The 20,913-nt window shown below is 37.9% G+C and overlaps 1 protein-coding gene across 1 annotated transcript in view; it reads left to right on the top strand.

Moving 5' to 3' along the window:
* ESRRG (estrogen related receptor gamma) overlaps window positions 1–20,913 on the top strand; it is a 224,600-nt gene that overhangs the window by 156,075 nt on the left and 47,612 nt on the right. Inside the window, exons 4-5 of the mRNA XM_047840792.1 lie at window positions 5,538–5,648; window positions 9,271–9,432. Of these exons, the coding sequence (XP_047696748.1) occupies window positions 5,538–5,648; window positions 9,271–9,432 (273 nt within the window). The remainder of the gene's footprint in view (window positions 1–5,537; window positions 5,649–9,270; window positions 9,433–20,913) is intronic.

Genomic DNA, 20,913 nt, shown 5'->3' with positions numbered 1-20,913 from the left:
TAGGGGTCGGTGTGGCTTATTTTCTCATGTGATCCTCAAGAATTTAATATGATCAGATTCTCCCTGGAGTATATGTGTGAATACACAAATAATTTTCACTCATCCCATTAAGAGAAACCTCTAAATATGCACAAGTACTCTAGGTTAAACTGGTACACTCTTTTAGGACATTGTCCCAAAGGAGAACCCCATCAGAGGCTGCCACTAAAATGACCCTCGGCGGTGTGTGATACTACTAATCGGCCTTAGCTTCTTTTCCTGCAGCTCCTCAAAGGGATTTTCTCTATCCTCTGTTTATGACGGTTCCCTCACAGGAGTATCTGGAGAATTGAAGGGCGCTCTTAGGTACCTGTCTTCCCAAAGGGAAGGAGCGTGGTTTCCTCCTGCAGCAAAGGGAACTGCAGGATGGGGAAGACATCAAGTGGAAGGGAAAACTCCCGTCCTCTCCGCCTTATTGTTTCAGAAGTCCTGCTTTTCTAGTCCGATCTCAAAACTCACTTGCAAGCTACGTTTGGTAGCATTTATTTAATACAACCCTTTATTTAGCATTGATTAAGTTAACTGATCTTTTTAAAAAAATTCACTATCTTTAAAAAAATAGTATCACTTTAATGTGACTGTGTGCATCTTTCTTAAGTGTTCCAGGAGTCTGTGTAATTAATATTTTTAGCAAACCTTTGCGAACAACATTGTAAAAGGCTGGTCTTTAATATAGGAAAGTAGGCTAGGGTATCCTTGTATAATTCTCTGAAGGGGAGATTTTTTATTATCCTATGAAATGTCTCTGACTTTGTGCTATTAAAAATGTGAAAAATACTTTTGACTTTGGACTATATAATATTATAAAAATTTGCATTTGGGCATAAAATGTAGACTTAAAATGAGCTGACCTAAGAAGACCTTGTGTTGAACTGTTTCACTTCTTTTGGCGTTTATTTGCCTCACGGCGTATTTTTTCCTCCTTGCCCTCTTCTTGCTTTCTCAATTTTGTAAATTCTGACAATGTAGAAGATTTGTAATTCCCTTGTGGCAATGTAGGCACATGCAGTATTTGAAAGAAGAAGCAATGTGAAACATTCTACTTGGTAGGTAATGCCAACTATTAAAATCTTTTTAAAAAAAAAAAAAAGCAGTCTCCACATGAATAGAAACTCCAATTGCCTTAATTAACTTCAAAACCTGTCAAACATTGAACATTGTGGGTATCTTATTTCCTGGGAAAAAATCTTACTTTTCAACTTTTCCCAAACTGGTTACAAGGGAAGTCCAGACAGATTTTTTTTTTTTTTTCTGTATTTCAGGTACTAAAGAAGTAAAAAGCCAGGCTTTTTCACCTTCAGTGGATATATTCCAATTAGATTAATATCTTGTTATGGCAAGTCTGGATTTCCCAGGTCCTGGTCATACATAGTGTTGTTTTTCTTTGCTTCTGCTAAACAATTTGGAGGGCACCTGAGTGGCTCAGTGGTTAAGCATCTGACTTTGGCTCAGGTCATGATCTCATGGTTCGTGGGTTCGAGCCCCACGACGGGCTTTGTGCTGACAGCATGGAGCCTGCTTCAGATTCTGTGTCTCCCTCTCTCTCTGTCCCTCCGTCACTCACACTCTGTCTGTCTGTCTCTCTGTCTCTCTCAAAAATAAACATTTAAAAAAATAAAAATAAACTATTTGGAGACTTTTAAATACATTAGGTTAATTGGATAATTATCAGTTGTCTACCTTGTATTGTGTGCTTACAGCTAATTTGGATTAGCTTCTGTATCTAGTCTAAAATAATTACATACCTAAATGATATTATTAATGACAAGGATGAACAGTAAATAGAATGGGACCAAATGTTTCTATAAATCTCTTCGACATCAAATGAGTATCATTATTTGTCTTGTATCCTTTGAATTCTCTTACCACTCCATCATACCTCAGTCTATTTCCCTCAGAATTGAGGCAAGGTAGACTGTCAAACTCCATGGGAATAGATTTGTAATAAATGATCAGGATGCAAAATATATTTCAATAAAGTAATACAGAAACATTTCAACAACAAAACAATGATAAAATGACAACTTCCTTATTTTCCTTGGCATTTTAAGGTTTATAAAATATTTTAGGGGCGCCTGGGTGGCGCAGTCGGTTAAGCGTCCGACTTCAGCCAGGTCACGATCTCGCGGTCCGTGAGTTCGAGCCCCGCGTCAGGCTCTGGGCTGAGGGCTCAGACCCTGGAGCCTGTTTCCGATTCTGTGTCTCCCTCTCTCTCTGCCCCTCCCCCGTTCATGCTCTGTCTCTCTCTGTCCCAAAAATAAATAAACGTTAAAAAAAAATTAAAAAAATATATTTTAATGATGCATATGTATAATATCCAAACATATTAACACATTATATAAATACAATATTGAGTCCTTACAGAAAGACAGCAGGGAGGATATTGTCTTTATGTCTATCTTATCTTTGGAAAAATAGATAGGTTAAGGAACTCATCAAAGTTTACAAAGCCGGTTAATAAAAGAGCCAGAAAAAAACTTAACTATCTGACTTGCAAACTGTGCTTTATTTTCTTTTTTTAAATGTATTTATTTATTTTGGGAGAGAGAGAAAGAGTGTGTGTGCCCAGGGAAGGGGCAGAGAGAAAGAATCCCAAGCAGGCTCCAGGCTGGAGCCCCATGGGGCTCAAACTCATTAACTGTGAGATCATGATCTGAGCGGAAATCAAGAGTCAGACACAACCGACTGAGCCACCCAGGCTCCCCTCCTTTATTTTTTTTAACTTATTTTTCTTATAATACTTAGGAATAAATTACTATGTTATTATAGTTAGAGACATTAAAGGGGGGATCTTCAGTCTTTTCACAATATCATTATTATAGACAAGGGACTAGCTGATAGGGATATAGAAATTGATGATACATACTGCTTTTTGATAGATGCAAGGCAATACATTTTAGACTAGATAATCCAAGAAACTTTCTATAAAATAGGAGTAGTTACAACAATTACATTAAATTACTCTTATTTGGTGATTTTTAATATCTTTATTTTTTCCCATGAACCATCTTCATTTTTTTTTGTAGATACCTGTTTCTTTTTTAACACAAAGTATCATTTGTGTGTTTTCCTTGCTAATGAGAGATTGCGGTTTAAACCTATGTGCCCTCAAGTGCAATAGAGGTAGAATCTTTATTTACAGTGTTTGATTTACAGTATTTTAAACTTTAGTAGCCTTACATTTTGATTAAGTATTTCTGTTCTTTGTACTCTACCATTTATCTCTACAAAATCAGCCTCCTAATGGGAAGAAGCATAGTATCCCAGTTCTGCAGTTTCTTTTCCACCAATTTTTCTACACTTAAAATCAGATGAACAAGGGAACAGAACTCTACTGTAGGCAGAAAGTACTTTAAAAACAGCAATAGGGAGGGGTACCTGGGTTGCTAAATCGGTTAGGCCTCCAACTCTTGCTTTGGGCTCTGGTTATGATTTCACAGTTCGTGGGTTCGAGCCCCGCATTGGGCTTTGCGTTGACCGCTTTGGAGACTGCTGGGGTTTCTCTGTCTCTGTCTCTGCCCCTCCCCTGCTTGCTGTCTCTCTCCCTCTCTCTCTCAAAATAAATAAATAGACTTTTTTTTTTAAGGCAGCAGTAAGAAAAACAACTTCTTTGTAACTCACGTGTGCTACTATTTTCAGTAAATACTTAGACACTGTACTAATTTCTTTGTTTTGGGAAATTTGCTGTGGAAACCTACTTAATTGCTCTTGAAGTTGTCTCCTGATTTCCTTTAAACTCTGCTTTGATATTTCAGTATGACATTTCAGGCTTTATCTAGAACCAAGCATATGTTTCTCTGTTTCACGAAAAAATAGTCAACTCTTAAAGCAGTATTATTAAGCTAATATGAAAAATTGTGATGGGGCACCTGGGTGGCGCAGTCGGTTAAGCGTCCGACTTCAGCCAGGTCACCATCTCGCGGTCCGGGAGTTCGAGCCCCACGTCGGGCTCTGGGCTGATGGCTCAGAGCCTGGAGCCTGTTTCCGATTCTGTGTCTCCCTCTCTCTCTGCCCCTCCCCCGTTCATGCTCTGTCTCTCTCTGTCCCAAAAATAAATAAACGTTGAAAAAAAATTAAAAAAAAAAAAAGAAAAATTGTGTTTTACTTTATCTCGTGGTTGAATTAAGTAATCCTGAACATTCGAGTGTATGTATTCACTTCAGGATTCCCTAGAGCTGTATCAGCCTTTCCCAAACGGTTTCGTAAAACACAGAGAACCCACCATTCACATGTTATACATGATGTTACTAAATAGTCCAAAAACAGGATCTTTGGTTAAATTGATTTGCAGAACATCGCATAGGCTGTATCTCCTTCTGAGAGTTTTGCAGAGGTCATTTGCATATTAAAGGCTCTGAGAGGCCTTTTCAGTAAAATAATAATACTGATGATGCTGTTAAACGAAATCTGTTTTCTAAACATTTTGAGAAATGCCAAAACATGTACAGTGCATTACTTGCTTGAATATGTTAACGGATCATGTTATACCGTTTTATCAATTAAGGTGCAGCCTAATATCAGAGTGAGTCTCTCTCCTTGCTCTTACTCCCAAGCCACTTCTTCATTAGATAAAGGTTTATATGGTACGGTCCTAAACTTCATAATTGCAGATTGGAAACCAAGTTATTAATAAGCTCAGCTCACCACTCGCCCACATATGAAACATTTATATTTAATTCCTTTCTTAACCTTTTGCCTCTTCGCTCAATCTTTTAAGTCCAGTACCAGCAAAAACTCTCTGAACCTTGACCCAACTCCTCACTCTTTGGGTATTTACTAAATACCTGTCGGCTTTACCTCTTTCTCTAGCTTCACCCTTCAGCTCTCCCTCACTAACATAGCCTTCCTTCGACGTCCAAGCCTTCTGAATTCTTTCAGGAAGCTCCTTTTGTCTGTCCTGTGTCCAGTCCCGGTTTTCTCTCATCTGGAAGAAAATACAAACGTGTGCCAAAAATATAAATGACGTTCTCCTCTGAGACATGGTGACATTAGAGTATGGAACATCTCCTCTTACGGAGTGTCATCCCACCTCTCCACGGCATGCACACGCTTGCAGTTCAGTTCAATTCCACGGGGCTGTATTGAGCCTTCTGGTGGACAAGGGAGGGTTGGATAGCTCTTACGAATTGAGCTTTCACTGGTGACTGATGAAGAGGATCAGCTTGCCACTGTCTTTGATTTGAGAAACTAGGCTAGTACCAAGTAACAGTTGCTTTGTATTAATTCCCATGGAAATGTGCCTTTTCTTTGGTGTGCAAATGGGACTTTGATGGCCTTGCATCAAATGTTTTTCAGGTCTGTTACTCTCTGCTGGATTTGGTTTCTAATTACTGGCAATTTTGGTTTAGTCACCCCCTCTTTACATTCTCCCAACACCTCTGGACCATTCTGGGTTCTACTCTCGGTCTCCATAGCACCCGCGGGTGACACTCCATGTATTTGATTGGTCTCAAAGATGGATACCTCAGGAGTAAGCCAGTGCCTGTCTTTGCCCGCAGGGGTGCGCCTTGACAGAGTACGTGGAGGTCGGCAGAAGTACAAGCGCAGAATAGATGCGGAGAACAGCCCCTACCTGAACCCTCAGCTGGTTCAGCCAGCCAAAAAGCCATGTAAGTACAGCAGACATGTCTGGCTTTCCAACACACGGAATCCTCCCAGTTGGCTCAATGTATATCCGTTTTGGCATGCCCATCCCCACTGACTCCAAGGAGACTTGTCTTTGTTGGGGGCCGTGGCTCTGTTCCCAAGAATTGCCTTTTAGGAGCAACGGTAACTCAGCTAATTATCTTTTTTTTTTCCCTATGGTTTCTCTCCCCTACCTTTTTTTCACGTAGTCATTTTGTAGAAGCATAAGCATATTAAGGCATAGCTTATATAGTGAGAATTTTACATTTTCTGGTTATCTTTATTTTCAGAGGTACATAAAATGGATCATACTGTAATCATTAGTTCATTGGAGCTGTTAGTTTCAGATTTCACAAGAAAGTGATTTTTGTAGTTTTCACTAACTAAATGAGTTTGACTGCTCAACCTCCCAATGAAAATACATTAGGAGCCTCATTAATTTGGAGCTATGGAAGGTTAACACACTAGCTAGCAATAGATTAAAACAAGAATAGGCCCTCCTAATAACAAGCATAGGTTGGTGGTTCCATCTCAGATGCCCTTATGGGCCTTATGAATTGTTTTTAAAGAGTCCATGGTTTTATAATGCCAGATTGCAATTTGAAAGGATGATGGGTACACTGCTAAAATGCAAGCCCCATTCTCCTTGTCATTAACTAAAAAGAGCCGGGATATAGATGGAGGCAATAACTGCATCCCATTTTCTGAAAAATCAGTTCATAGTTCTAGCACAACAGAGCTAACCTCCTAGGATATTTACGCCTAGAGTTCGTACTAGGCACTGAGAAGTGCTTTGATGGAAACGGTTCTCACATTTAGCTGTCTTTGTCTCAGAAGACACAACCAGCACTTAACCAGAGGAAGCTGCATCCAGAGCAGTTGTGGGAAGACACACGGGTAATTTTTGATCTGCTTTCAAGGGAAGAGAAAGTGTCCGCTTCTAATTCAGATTCTCCAGGAGGGGTCGCTGCTGTGCATCATACATGTGAGCATATGGGGATCTGTTAAATAAATAAAACAGACCCTGAACTGTAAATGAAAGGACATTTTAGCTATGTCAAAGGAAAAACAACCAGTTTTACATAAAATTAAAGCTTAAGTGAACATATGGCATAGTTTCCTTTTGCCTTTCCAAAAAACATTATGTTGATTATACCTTCAATTGTCCAATCTGGCATCTTCTCCTCAGCCTGCATAAGCTGGTTGGCATTCTGCAAATACAATCTAGGACTGCATTAAGCAGATTTTGCACATTATAATACAAAACTTTCTGATAATACAATAAAATGCAATAAACACTAATGCTTAATTTCGTTGGGGTTAGTTTCCTAGGCTCAATATTACACAGTTCATTCATTTTGCACGAACATTGACTGAAACCGTTGATAATTTCCTCTTCTGAGAGAAAAATGAGCACCAGCCCGTTTGTAAGTCCACCTGATAGAGGAACATCTATGGTTTTCGGCGTAAACCCGAGAAATTGGGAAGTGGCTTGTCAAGTACCTTTAAGAAGATTATAGCAATTTCAGTGAGCTCCATTTGTCTGAGATAAAGAGGACTCCTAATAAATCATTACTCATTATCTCAAGGCCTCTGTGTTAATTTCCCTTAGTCCATCCAATTAGTGTGTTTTTGTAACAAACATTTATAAAACTTAATTTTCAGATCCTGTCAGATAAGTCAAGAGGCTGTGCCTGGGCTTTGCTGAGAGAGTGGCTCAGGGAGATTTCTGGACCCTGACTGATTGTTTGTGTACTACAAAAGCCCAAGAATGAAAATTGGGTTCTATTGATTCTAATTAGGGAAACATTAAATAAGATTTACCTAGAAACAGTGCTGTCGGCTATTCCATTTTCCGAATAATGGGAATTTCCTCGCTTCAGCCAAATTTCTCTAACCCTTCCGGTCAAGTCCACTGACTTGGGTAAAACAAGTACCATCTTCTCAGTACTAAAGGAAGTAGAGTCAGGATTTTCTTTGGGTACATTTCTGTGCCCTTTGTTAAATGTTGCATTTTCTTCTAATCCTGAGAATCCAGTGGTTGCTGACAGGTTTTGTCGCATTGTCAGAGCAATGAAAGTTGAAACTTTTCCAAGCGTAACTAAACATACAGGGTGTTGTTTCCATAGCATATACAAGAAACAAATGCCATTCTTCACAGATCCTAAAAGTTAAAAAAAAAAGAATCTGTATTTAATTTTTTTCCTACAAAATATGGTGTTTGGGAATATTTCCTCCCCAATCTGCATTTTCAATTTGGTGATAATTGAATATTCCTGCCAATGAACGGTTATCTTTGATGATTTGCAATAAATGTAATTCTTAAAGCAGCCATAATAATAAAGTTTTTAAATGTTAGAAAAATTGCTAATTATAGCTTGGATAATTTCCTTGTCATTTCATTAAAGAAGACCAAAACGCATGCTACGTTTTCAATTCTAAGAAATATGCAGTCTTTTCATTTAGGGTTAAGAAGTTAATGATGGGTTAAATAGTTAATAATGAAAGGAAAATTATCTAGTAAACACAGAGGAAACTTTGGCTTTGCTCACAAAAGTCCCATTTAATGCCCTGGTTTTCTAGAGTATTAGTAGTACATAGAGCATAAAAATATTTGGGTTTATTCTCACCCATTTGTATCTCTTAATTTAGAAGAAAGTACAAACTCTAAAGCTACACATAGAAATTGAAAATAGGGCCAACAAGAAAAATCATTCTGTTAGCAAGTCTTTACAGCCCTTCCATAAACTCTCACATGCCCCTAAGCAATAAAACACATTTGATGTGATGCTTTCCATTTGTCTCTAGTGTTTATTTTATGAAGGATTTTAAAAACATATATCACAAATTTCAGACAGATAAATCTGAGCCAGAGAATGAGCTAAAGACAACAGATAAAAATAGAGGATTAAAGAATTAGGCGCTCCAAAGAGAAAATATCGTCGCCTTTAAGTAGGAGTAGTTTTCTGGAAACTGATATTGGCTATATTTGAAAGATTGGCTGGGTGTGTGGGGAGGGAGAGAAAGGAGAGAAATTCCTATTTAGTGCATCCCACAGAGATAGAGTTATATAGTCAGTAATTCACCCAGGCAGAAGGGCTCTGACCTTTGCTCTTCTTTAAAAGAATTAAGACAATTAATGACTTTCGTGCCCATTACGACTCTGGGCACTGGTAGTTCTCTGCCTTCCACATTATATTCTACAGTTCAGTGGCTCATTGTGGATTTTTATTTTAAAGATGTTGTATACTATTTAATCTGCTTCCCGAAATCCCACTTAAGAATCAAAGAGCAAACCTAGAAAGCATCTAACTTCTCTGATCTGTTTGCTATAAAAATTTTCATTACAGGACAGATGCTTCATTCCAGCAAAGGCAGGTAGAGCAAAGAAGAAAGGAATACATTCTGTTACAACTGCAGTGGCTTATTTCTTGCTATGACTTTTCCCGAACACTGTTTGCTATATATAGATTGAAACGTAAATAGAATATTTGGGGTTTATTGTAGACAATTTGAATTATTTTTCAAGATGCGGCATACTTTAGGGTTTGTGAAACAGGGATGATGCTACTAGTGATCTTGTAGTGCTCTGGTCTGATCCTGCAGATAACAAGATTGTCTCACATTTGTTGGTGGCCGAACCGGAGAAGATCTATGCCATGCCTGACCCTACGGTCCCTGACAGTGACATCAAAGCCCTCACTACACTGTGTGACTTGGCTGACCGAGAGTTGGTGGTTATCATTGGATGGGCGAAGCATATTCCAGGTACATTTTCTGAAAAGAAAAAAAATGAAACAGAAAAGGTTGCAATGATTCCCTAGGTTGCCTTTGTAGATTTAGACACATGCAAAATTTTCTCATTAGTATGGTTTTAACCTCTACATTTGTTTTTATCATACTTAATTTAGAGCTTTGCTGATCCTAATCGAATCATAAACCTTTCTATGTCTGTAGCACCTCGGACACTTGCTATTTTCTTCGTATGCAAAGGCACTATTGCCAATATAAGATAAAGAAGAATGTATCTTTAAAAAAATATGTCTTTATTCCTCTTAAAATTCTGACCTTTCCCCTCAGGAGATACTTCTGCTTTTTCTTTTCACTTAAAACAATGTCTTTGTCAGCAGTTATCTAATGTACCTTTTTGTTCTGTTAAGAATAACTCATTCTGTTGTTTGCGGTGGCTATTTACACTGAATTGCTATTTGTATTTATAAGCTCTGCTTCGGTTGACGTTTACTATTTCCCATGGATTTGAACACAGATTATAAAAATGAATATTAAATTGACATCATACAGTTTCTCGTACGGGAACTTAAAAGTAGTATTTGAAAGTAGCCTATTTGCTTTCTTGGCCAATCCCATACCATCCATAAACCTAGAGCTGGTCACAAGTTTTGAGAATTTTAGTAGTCTGCTTGAATTATTTGTTATTTGTTTGCTTGAACTTTGATCTTCAGGTAGTTAAGAAACAAGTTTTTGAATGATGCGCACTGTTTTCCTGGCACAGTTAACTTATTTCTGTCTCCTTAAACTAGTTTGTCTTTATGCTTTGAATGCTACAGTAATTTCTTTAATCAAATTGATGGAAGTCCCTTTCCCAGCCCACACTGAAACCAATTTCTTGGTCATGATACGCCAGCTATGTTGCTAACAGTCGTAACGAACTGTCAGGCGATATCGCAGTGAAGCTAATTTGAAGTCATTAGGTGTGCAGCGTTCAGGCGACAATTTGTTACAGTGGTTAGGAACACAGCTGACATTTCTGAATGGCTTTGTTCGGTGCAGTTCTAGATGAGGCCAAGCAAATTGTAAACTAATTTAAACATCACTCTGTATTATACTAGCTACTTTGTCTTACACTGTTTGCTAATAAGGCACCCCAAATTAAGTCGAAACTAGTTAAATAGGTGAGCTTGAGTGTGTTCTTTGGAAGATACCTATACGAGGGTTACTGCATGTGAAAGGAGCATTTGATCATCTGGGTAGTTGATATTGCACTTCGATTGTAATCACACTCGTGTGACTTCTAGAAAAACGAATAAAGGATATGCTGAAAGATGTTGAGACATTTGGGAATTGTAGCATTAGGAAATGTCAGAATTCACTTAAACAATGTATGAAGACGTTTCTGACTTATCTGGACGCAAAGTGTGTTGAAGTGTTTTAAAGCAAAAAGAAACAAAAGCTAACATCTGTTGAAGTACCCACAGACCCTTTTGAAGATAATCAATATATATCATTTGTATTTACGTATTTTATTATTTTATATAGAGACACACACACACACATATACTCAGCTATTTATTTTATTTTTAAATTTTTTAAAAAAGATCTTATTTTTAAGTAATCTCTACACCCCGTGTGGGGCTCGAACCCACAACTCTGAGATCAAGAGTTGCACTCTCTACTGACTGAGCCAGCCAGGCACACCTACCTATACTCACATATTTAAAATATCGTTATTCTAAGCCAGGGCTTCTCAGCCTTGACACTATTGACACTTGGAACCAATTATCCTTTGTTGTGGTGGACTTTCCCGCTCATGGGAGGGTGCTTACAAGCTTCCTTGGCTTCTACCACTAGTCCCCTTGAGTTGTGACAAACAAAAATGTCCTCGGGTACGGACATATGTCCGCTGGCAAGCAAAACTGTGCCCCAGCTTCCCAACTGAGAACTGTTATTCTCACCTGGGAATCGAGTAGTGTTATCTGTGATTCATAGCTAGGGACAGTTGAAGCATAAAGAGGTAAAAACACCTACACAGAATCACAAACGTATCCGGTACCATCAAAGCATATATTCAGCATTGCTTCCTGGAGTAGAGTCAGGAGACCCAGTTGACTGCATTTCACAGAACCATTTCAGAATACTAATGATAATAATGTTAATGTTATTGATAACGACATGAAAGACCATGTAACTATGACTCCAAACCACCCATTATTTCAGAGAACTCTGCCCAAGTTCTCCCTGAATTGAGACACATGTTAAACCAATCCTTTAATATTGTTCAGACATCCCATAATAAAGACCAATAAAAGGCAACAACTCCTTACAGTGCTCTCTGGTAAGGGAAAGTCAGTGATAAATTTGTGGGTCCAGTTGTGCATCTAAGTAGAAATGTCAGCTTACAAAGGAACTTGTCACAGTAAAGGGGCTCTAGTGACTTTTGTGAAGACAGTAACTTTAAATAACTATGAGTAACAGCATTTCCAGTGGTGGAAACAATTACTATACGATTATGTGTTCAGTCTTAAGCTGAGGCTTAGAATCGGTGGGGACTGACGTTATTCTCTCTCCATAGCAAATGCCAGAGGAGGTCACTGTGAAGTGATGATTCACAGCTCTGGTGTTCCACAGCTCTGGTGTTCCCGATACCCTCAGGGTGTTTTAAATGATTGCAAGGAGTGGGTTGGCTTTTCAGAAAAGGATTAGCTGAACAAGAATTAACTGAATTCTTTTAAATTGTTAAATAATGAGTGAGCCATGCAGTGTTTTGAGGTAGAGGAAGAGGATGTTCTGATATTAGAGTGCTGGTGTACCCCGAGTTCAGGGAGGTTGGGCAGAGCAGCAGTGTGGAGTCTGGGATGGGGGACTGGTGGGGAGGGAGGGAGACAAAGAGACTATAAAGATTAAGGTCACATTTGTGCCATGATAGAAGTAAAATCGTGTTCCTGATAACATGACCCAGTCCTCATAACTGGGGTCAGAGCCTGAATTAAAGCCAAATCAGAACAGAAATTCCACCTGTCTTTGTCTTAAGCATTTTAAAGTTATGTTAAAATTAAAATGAAATATTTTTAATACCAAAATTTAAGCCTCTGCTCTCTTTATGCTGCTCTCAGTTTGTATAATCACACACGCGCACACACACACACACACACACACACAGTTCAAAAATTAAGTTTAGCATCTAAGATAAGATCAGTAGCCTTTCTACACTGCTGGGAATGTACTCTTGTATCCTTGCTTTTGCTACATAAAAAAATGAAGAATTCAACAAAAGAAAATATTGAAGAAAATACATATGGAGTGGTTTTTTTATCAGTAAATCGAATTAGTTGACTTACTTTAATAAATCATATAAATGGAAAAGTGTGTTCTTACAAAACATGACCATACTTTATCTATAGAAGAAAAAAGATCACAAGGGCTTTAGAAAATGCTTGACTTTAGTTGGAGGAGCATAAGGGCACAAGAACAGATGATGGTGCCCTAATAGCCCTTTTTAAGAATGACAGGGCCCCGCCATTAGCATCCTTTTATATCCTTGGAAATTGCTCATGCCTCGCTTTTCTGGTTCCTATCTGCCTGACTCTTTTTTATTTCTCTTTCAATTTCGTCCGCGCTCGGATAAGCGCATGCTAACACAATATGATTGAGCTGTAAAATGGAACGCTGTCGCCTCTAATCTCTTTTATGTAGATACGGACTTACTGCACACTCCACTTCATTCTCTCCCCATTGTTGGCCTTTTTTTAGAATGGGCTGCCAAGTAATGGAGGCTCCGTCAAATATTAGAGCTAGGTTTCACAGAGTGTGATAAGACGATTATCAGCCCAGCAGTCAGATCTATTATTGTTCTTTGTGGTTGATTAAAATATTATTATGTACCGTTACTTTGTTAGCAAAATGCAGAATGTGCTTAGTCAGATGGTGCTTAAAAAAGCATAACCCATATTAGCTGACCTATATAAGTGGCTTAAATATATTATGGGTCTCATCCGACAGTTCACTTTAAAAGAATGGAAGGGTATTTGAACAATTAAGTGAATGAATATATTTTAGAATGTTTTTTTCTTTTATCATATATGGTAAGTTTTCAGGTAGGCTTCTTTATTTTTAACATGACAAATTAAACAGCTGTCCTACTGAACGAGAGGACTCGGCATAAGTTCGGGGCCTCTTAGTCACATTTATAAAATGGTATTTATTGTAATGACATCAAACAAACAAACAAAAAACTCTAATTTTTATTCATGCTCAGTGAAGGCAGGAAATACTAAGCTGTAAAGGAAAACCACACTAGGAAGATAATGTGAGAAAACAGTCTTTATGGATAGTTTATTCATGTAAGAAACAGAAATCTAAAGATTACAAACCAGTGTTTTTCATTTACACTGAAATATTTTTTGTAAAAACAATCCGTTAGAAGAATATATCAAAAATTGCTCATTGAGTTGGGATTTGTATATTTTTCTCAACAGAAGTATTGAGATTTTTCTAGAAATGACAAATCTCTAAAGAAGATGTATAAGCTATTTCTACATTAGGATGTAAATTTTGTGGGCAAATACTCAAGAATATTTTGAACATTTATTGCTAATGATACTGTTTAAAAATCTATCTGTTGTTCTAATGCAATTTCTATAGAGACCAGTTTTTTAAGATTATGTCATCTGCCAACCAAAGTTGTGGAGGTTTTTATTTTTTTAATTTTTAAAATATTTTTTAAAGTTATTCATTTATTAATTTTGAGAGAGAGAGAGGAAGGGAGGGAGTAGTGGAGAGAGGAGAGAAAGAATCTCAAGCAGGCTCCGCACTGTCAGTACAGAGCCCAACATAGGACTTGGCTCGATCCCAGGAACCCTGAAATCGTGACCTAAACTGAAATCCAGAGTTGGATGCTCAACTGACTGAGCCACCCAGGCACCCTCAAAGTTGTGGAGGTTTTTAAAATGCCCATTACTTACCTAAAACTGGTAGCACCATTAAGTGATAATGATATGGGCAAAAAGCACCAAAAAAAAAAAAAAAACAGTGTGGTGGAAATAATTACCATAAGATTATGCTTCCATTTGTAACATGAAGTATGTTTCCACGTGTGTATATGTGTGTGTGATTATGGTTTGATGTGCAGGTCAAGGGCATGGTTGACTGAGAGTTATATCATATATAAGTAGCACCTAATATTCTGTTCTGTATCTATATCACTGACATTTGATAAATATTTTTATTGATTAGTTGATTGAAAATATGCATAGCCCAAAACTGTTCATTGACCCTGAGGCTCCACTCTCTACCCCATCCCATAACCAAATTGACGTGTAGTTGTAATTTCTACTTTGCTGTGAATGAATTGAAGTGATTACAACCTCTTTTCTCAGGATTAATTTCCTTTTGCATATGTAACTTGATTTCAGAACTATGAAGTAATCGAGTCTTTTATTTAAGTGTAGAAAATGTAAATTTAAGACTCGAAGCCTTGGCTTAATAATACTATTAAGTATTCCCAAACATTTGGAAGTAATATTTCATGTACCTGATATTTCTTTACCTGTGTACCTATAGTTGTGGTTTTTACGGGTGCAATGAACCTAAAAGTAAAATCAGACAGCCTAAGCTGTAGTTGAGTAATTTTTTGTAAGTTATTTAATTGCTGTAGCCATTAGTTATATTGTGAGAATCAAATGAGGGAAAGAATACACATGCAAATTAAACACATATGTATAATTAATTTGCAAATTACAAAGCATGATCTAAATGTAAAATATTCAGTGTTCATTGTAGTTTCTGAGATACTGCACATAGATTGTCATTTTATTGCAACGAAAACCAAGTGATCTAAAAAGTCAGTTTAATAAAATCCATTTCCAAAAATACTCACAGTAAACCTCAGTTGTAATGCAAAGGTTGGATGGAAACTTTTTGACCAAAGGGATCTTTGTGTGGATACTGTCATCATTCTATCTTAGGTGGGCAGGATCATTAGCATCTAAATAATCTAGTTCATCCTTCTTGGCCAAACCTAAAATAACTGAATGTTTATCAGTTCCTGAGATCACGACTGTGATAAGGAAATAGGAACCAGTAAGTTGAAAACTATGTTATGAAAAAAATAATCTGAAAGGTCACCTAAGGTCTTTCATTTTCTGCAGCTACCCTTGCTAGAAGTAAAAAAAAAGAAGAAAAAATAGAGAGACCAATCAAGAAGTCACAAGTTTTCCTAGACTGAGATGGAAAGATCCTAGACAACCCAAATATGGTTACAGTTGCTTATAGAGACTTATTGCCACCACTCAGTGCCACTGTTTGTGACCTAATGCCTGTTCTGTAACCATGCTGAATTACCTGTGCTCACGTGATCTCTATTCCAGCATTACTTACGCTCCATTACTAGGTGTCCCTAAATTATGTTTGCCATCTATAATAGCCATGCTGTTGTATACCTCTAATCAAAGAGGAATCATAATTTCATAGTACTCATTGAGTACAATTTAAGTATTTGAGTTGCTGCTATGTACCTAACACTATGTTAGGTACTATGGGAAATATAAAAGATTAACATGATGTGATCTCTACCCTGAATCATGTATCTCTGTCTACATAAATATATATGCATGTGTGTGTACATATATATGTGATTATTTCCTTTTACTGAGATTAAGCTTTGAATACAAAAACAATTGACATCTCTACAGTGATTTAATGTTTACAGAGTGCTTTCACAAACATTAAGTTGTTACTCGTAACAATTCTGTTATTCTCTGGGTAGGCTTTATTCTTATGATCCCCACTTTATATATGAACAAACTTGAGAGTCAGAAGTTTGACTCACACTGTTAATGGGACTTGTACTCATAGAATATTCAACATACATGACTTTTTACCAATAGCTTCATTATGTCTTTCTTCCCCATCCTTATCAACCCCCCTCCCCCCACACCAATGTACTATCTTATTTGTTCCAGGTTACCTATCTACATGTCATAACAAATTTAGGTGAATGTAACATATTTGCCCTATCTTTAAATTCTGTCTGTGCATTTACAAAATACAAGATTAAAGGAAAGGAGGATGAATTAAAAAAGGAAATGTGTGACACACCTTCACTCAGTGAAAATCAAGGCATTTGATTAATAGTGTACCCTAGATATGCCTGATCACAAATTTTGATGAAACAAGGCAATTGCTGTTTAACTACTCACCTGAATAGTTGAAGAATTCCTTCAATGATTGGTTGCTAAAATCGGATGCTCCCCCTCCCTTACTCCTGTTTGGATTCACTGGCCATTGAATTTGATTGAGAGTTACAGGTAAACTGGAATAGAGGTGAGCCAGGAGACTTTCAACCACACCAAATATCAAAATGTTAGTTCCACCGCTTAACCTTGAATCCCTTTCTCCCTTCCTCCCTCCCTCCCTCCCTCCCTCCCTCCCTCCCTCCCTCCTTCCTTCCTTCCTTCCTTCCTTCCTTCCGTCTTTCCTTTCTTCCCTCTTTCTCCCTCCCTTCCCCCCTCCCTCCCTCTCTTCCTTCCTTCCTTCCATAAAGTATTTAGTGAGCTCTGTGTCAGGCAGTGTGCACAAAAGATACACACGTGAGTATGAATAAAGCACAAGTTCTGCTTTTACGACCCTCCCAGGGTAGTGGGTGATTAGAAAGATGAATCGACAACTAGAACTCCACGATGTGGGCTGTGATGGTGCTCTTACACAGAGTCACATGGAAGCATGGAAGGAGCCGCATGAGGCTAGACACAAAAGCAAGGACCCCATTATGAAGAATCTTGATTGTCACGCTAAGGAAATAACATTTTATACTAAGACAATAGAAGCGATTAAAAATTTTAATTGAGCCAGCTTACATAGGGAAAGATTACTTGGTATACTTTTGAAAACAACAGTGTTAAATTTCTGAATGTTAAAGATGTCTATATGTACTATGTCCTAAAATATGATACCATTTTCAGGCAAGTTCTTGGTAATTGTTAAAGTCTTTGAATGATGAGGTGACAGGATGAGTCCAGTCATTTGGATTACTATCTATCATGATCTTTCAGAAACCTGAAATACCCAAGGTTTATCAAACTATTGACCTCCTATAAACCTGGCCCAACTCTTTTTGTTCTGGAATTCAGTTTGTCAATGGAGCTGTTACTTCTGACTTGTCTCTTCTTCTCAAGGCTACTTGATGAGTTAAAGAGAGAAAGACTTTTGTATCTTGGGAGGAAATTGTTATATGAAAGCAGCTATAATTAGTATAATTCCTATATGCTTAAATACTGAATCAAAATATCTTTTTCTATCTCTAAATGAAGAATTTGAGGGAGAAGAGCAGAACATGACACTGGCATGTTCTGTTTCTCTCTGTTCCTTTTTGACCCTCCCTCCAACCCTAACCCCACCTCCCTTCTGGGGCTGGTTGCACTTTTTCCCCTGCGCCCCCCTTTATCTGCCTCAGCCAATCTCCAAATGAATGCATGTCTATCCTGGCCTTGGCTTTGACACTCTGGATATATTGATTAATAGTTGCCCTAAGCTCCTTTTAGCAAATCAAATTTTCACTTTTAGCAAGGATTTCGCCTCTGATTTATTCAGCAAAGTGAAATGCACTAAATTGACTTTGACATTCAGGGAAAATGGCTGAAAAACAAAGAGCAGAAGAAAGAGATATAAATTGTGTGGCAGCTGGAGACTTCAAGCATCAGAGAAACAGTTTTCTATAGAATACAGAGTAATTTAAAAGCACTTTTTAAACACAGAGAGAAGTGATGTCTTCAAAAAATTTAACTGCTGAGTTTTCTTTTTGCAAGAGGGTATAAGTATTACTCAGCTGAATTCAGAATTTCTAGTACAAGACATTATATTTTGTAGATAAAAATAGCTTAGTAATCCAGGATTGTATATATCAAAATTAGTTTATGCAGGCTAGGAAGTAACCTAATTACTTTGGAAAAAGAAATATTCAAAAATTATCCTATACAAAATAGAATAACTTGTAGGTGTTAGTGCTTTACAGCTCTGTGTGTGTGTGTGTGTGTGTGTGTGTGTGTGTGTGTGTGATAACTAATGGAAATACTTCCTCACCGTAAGGAGAATTTGAAATAATTTTGGATCACAATCTCAGTGTAGAAAAGCCATGCAGCTTTGCTCTTCTGTATGCCTTTTCTCCAAGAATGTCAGCCTTGGCTGTGTTCTTTTGTGTAACTAAGCCAGCCTACTTCCTTGTTAGACCAAGGTTCAGTGAGTAAGTAACCATCAGGTTCAAGATACAAAGTGTGGTTTTGATGTGTAAAAAGAAATAGTACTGGTCTGTGGATGAAGCAAAGGAAGGAAAGCTGAACTCACTAGGGGCACTTGGGGAGGAATTAAAGATGTGAAAGTATCAGGGAATATTTTTTGATATCAAGACCTAATAGACTGTTGCATCGCTTCTGTTGAGGGATTATCAGAGTAGAGAAAGGAGAAGGGGAAGGTGAATTTTACAGTTGGAATTTGGTTCCTTTCCCTCTTTCCTGTTCAGTATGATTTTTCCTTATTAACCAAAGCCAGGGTCCCCATAGTCAATGCACTCTCCCTTTAACTCTATACATTTATTATTCTCTTTCCTAAATAAATCTGATTTATTTTAAATAAATCCACAGTGACCCATTTTGGCATTTTACACATCAGTTATCATCACACTATCCCTCCTCTGTCTATATGCATATGATTTCCCTAAAATCAAGCCACTTCCTCCCCAATTCAGGCCACTTTCAACAGTCATAAATGACTATTAAGTAGAAGAATCCAATGAAAAGAACCTATTTAACTTGCCAGAATCACTTTAATTGACAAAAACTTCTAAGAAGTTTATGCTATATGATAAACAGACATAACACCTCCATTTGTTTATAAAAACCTTGATATTTTTCTTTTTAAAATTTGTTTATTTATTTTGAGAGAGTGAGACAGCCACTCACGTGCATATGAGTGTGGGGGGGGGGAGGGGCAGAGGGAAGGGGAGGGAGAGAATTTTAAGCAGTCTCTGTGCTGAGTATGTGGCTCTGTGGGATTGGACCCAAGGCTCAGTCTTCACCATGAGATCATAATCTGAGCCAAAATCAAGAGTAAGACAGACGCTCAACTGACTGAGCAACCCTGGAGCCCCAGCCTTGATATTTTTCTTAAGAAAATGTTTCTTTTTGGGGTTCTCTCTCTGGCCCTCCCCCACTTGTACTCACTCTCTCAAAAAAACTTAAAAAAGTTCTTAAAGAAAATTTTTCTTTTTTTCCCAGAAAAGAAACTGATCTTTTTTCTCTAAGGCCATCACAACCTTTTTTTTTTTTTCCTTTACTATTTTTGTCAAGTTTCTTTTTTCCCTCTAGCAAAAGTCAGGGATCAAGTACAAAATACACAAACTCTGCATGAAAGGAACGTTCAGCTTACGATTTATACTTGGATCTCTTACTGTGCACTTCAATATTGTTGTTCTATGAGTTAAAAAGTGCTAATACATTGTGATTTAAGGAGGAAAATATAATGGATAAATACCACCCCTCGGTGATTCTGAGCAGTCCATTCAACTTAGGGAATCCCAAACTTTTACCGGTCTCCATTAATCACATAATTTTGCTTCCAGTAAGAAAATTCTACTTTCATTGCCAAAATGGGCATTGAGCCATAACTGCCAATTGCTAATATAAAATCAGAAAGGGGAAAGGACCAATTTCTTCAACTCGATTCAGATTAAGCAAGTGGGTAACTGGACGTCCGGGTCAGCAGCGTAGGCTATCTGGTTTTAGAGTCATCGGAGCCCAATTAATAAACACGATCACTCCAGGGGTGTCTCTGAAGAGCGGCTCCCTCCTCTCCGTGTGAAGGAGGCTGCACACCTGCTTAACCTACATTAGGAAAGGATTAATTACCTGAAGTGCGGGGCCCCTCAGCCAGTCAGCACACGGTGGCCTCGGCTGAGGAGGGAGAGGGGGGAAAGGAGCAGCTGGGAGATCACAGAGAGACGGACCCCTCCCGATGCGGTCAGCACTTTAGGAGGAAAAAAAAGAAGGTCCAGCTGTACTTATTCTTGTGATTTGCTGTGTCGTGGTGGAGCCCAGTGGCAGGGGATCTTCAACACAGATGTGTATGCCTGAGAGAGGAATATACTCCCGAAGGTTGTTTCGCCTGTGAGTGTAACTCAGATAAACCTCTTGTGGGAGAACACGGAGTAACTGTTGATAGCGTTTCAGATTTATTTCTGTGAGTTGCTGTTGTTATGAAGTAAAGTGTTTTATGGTAGATTTTCCCCAAAGTTTTAAAAATGTGCTTGCTTATTCAGAAACGTGCCCGAAGAAAACTTTGTGACACTGTTGTTTTGTTTTGTTTTGTTTTGTTTTGTTTTTTAATACGTGAAATAATATGGAAGAGAGACCTTGTTTGCAAAAAATTAGTTATGGGATGACAGAACCAGAATGGACCTTGGCTTTTTAAGTGGAGGTTCTACACTGTAGTGGGCATTGTAGCATCTTTGGAGTTAGAGACCTT

This window comes from Prionailurus viverrinus, chromosome F1 (assembly GCF_022837055.1).
Source record: "Prionailurus viverrinus isolate Anna chromosome F1, UM_Priviv_1.0, whole genome shotgun sequence".
NCBI lineage: Eukaryota > Metazoa > Chordata > Mammalia > Carnivora > Felidae > Prionailurus > Prionailurus viverrinus.
Note: the sequence above shows the minus strand (reverse complement) of the source record. Positions and strands in the feature narration are given on the sequence as shown.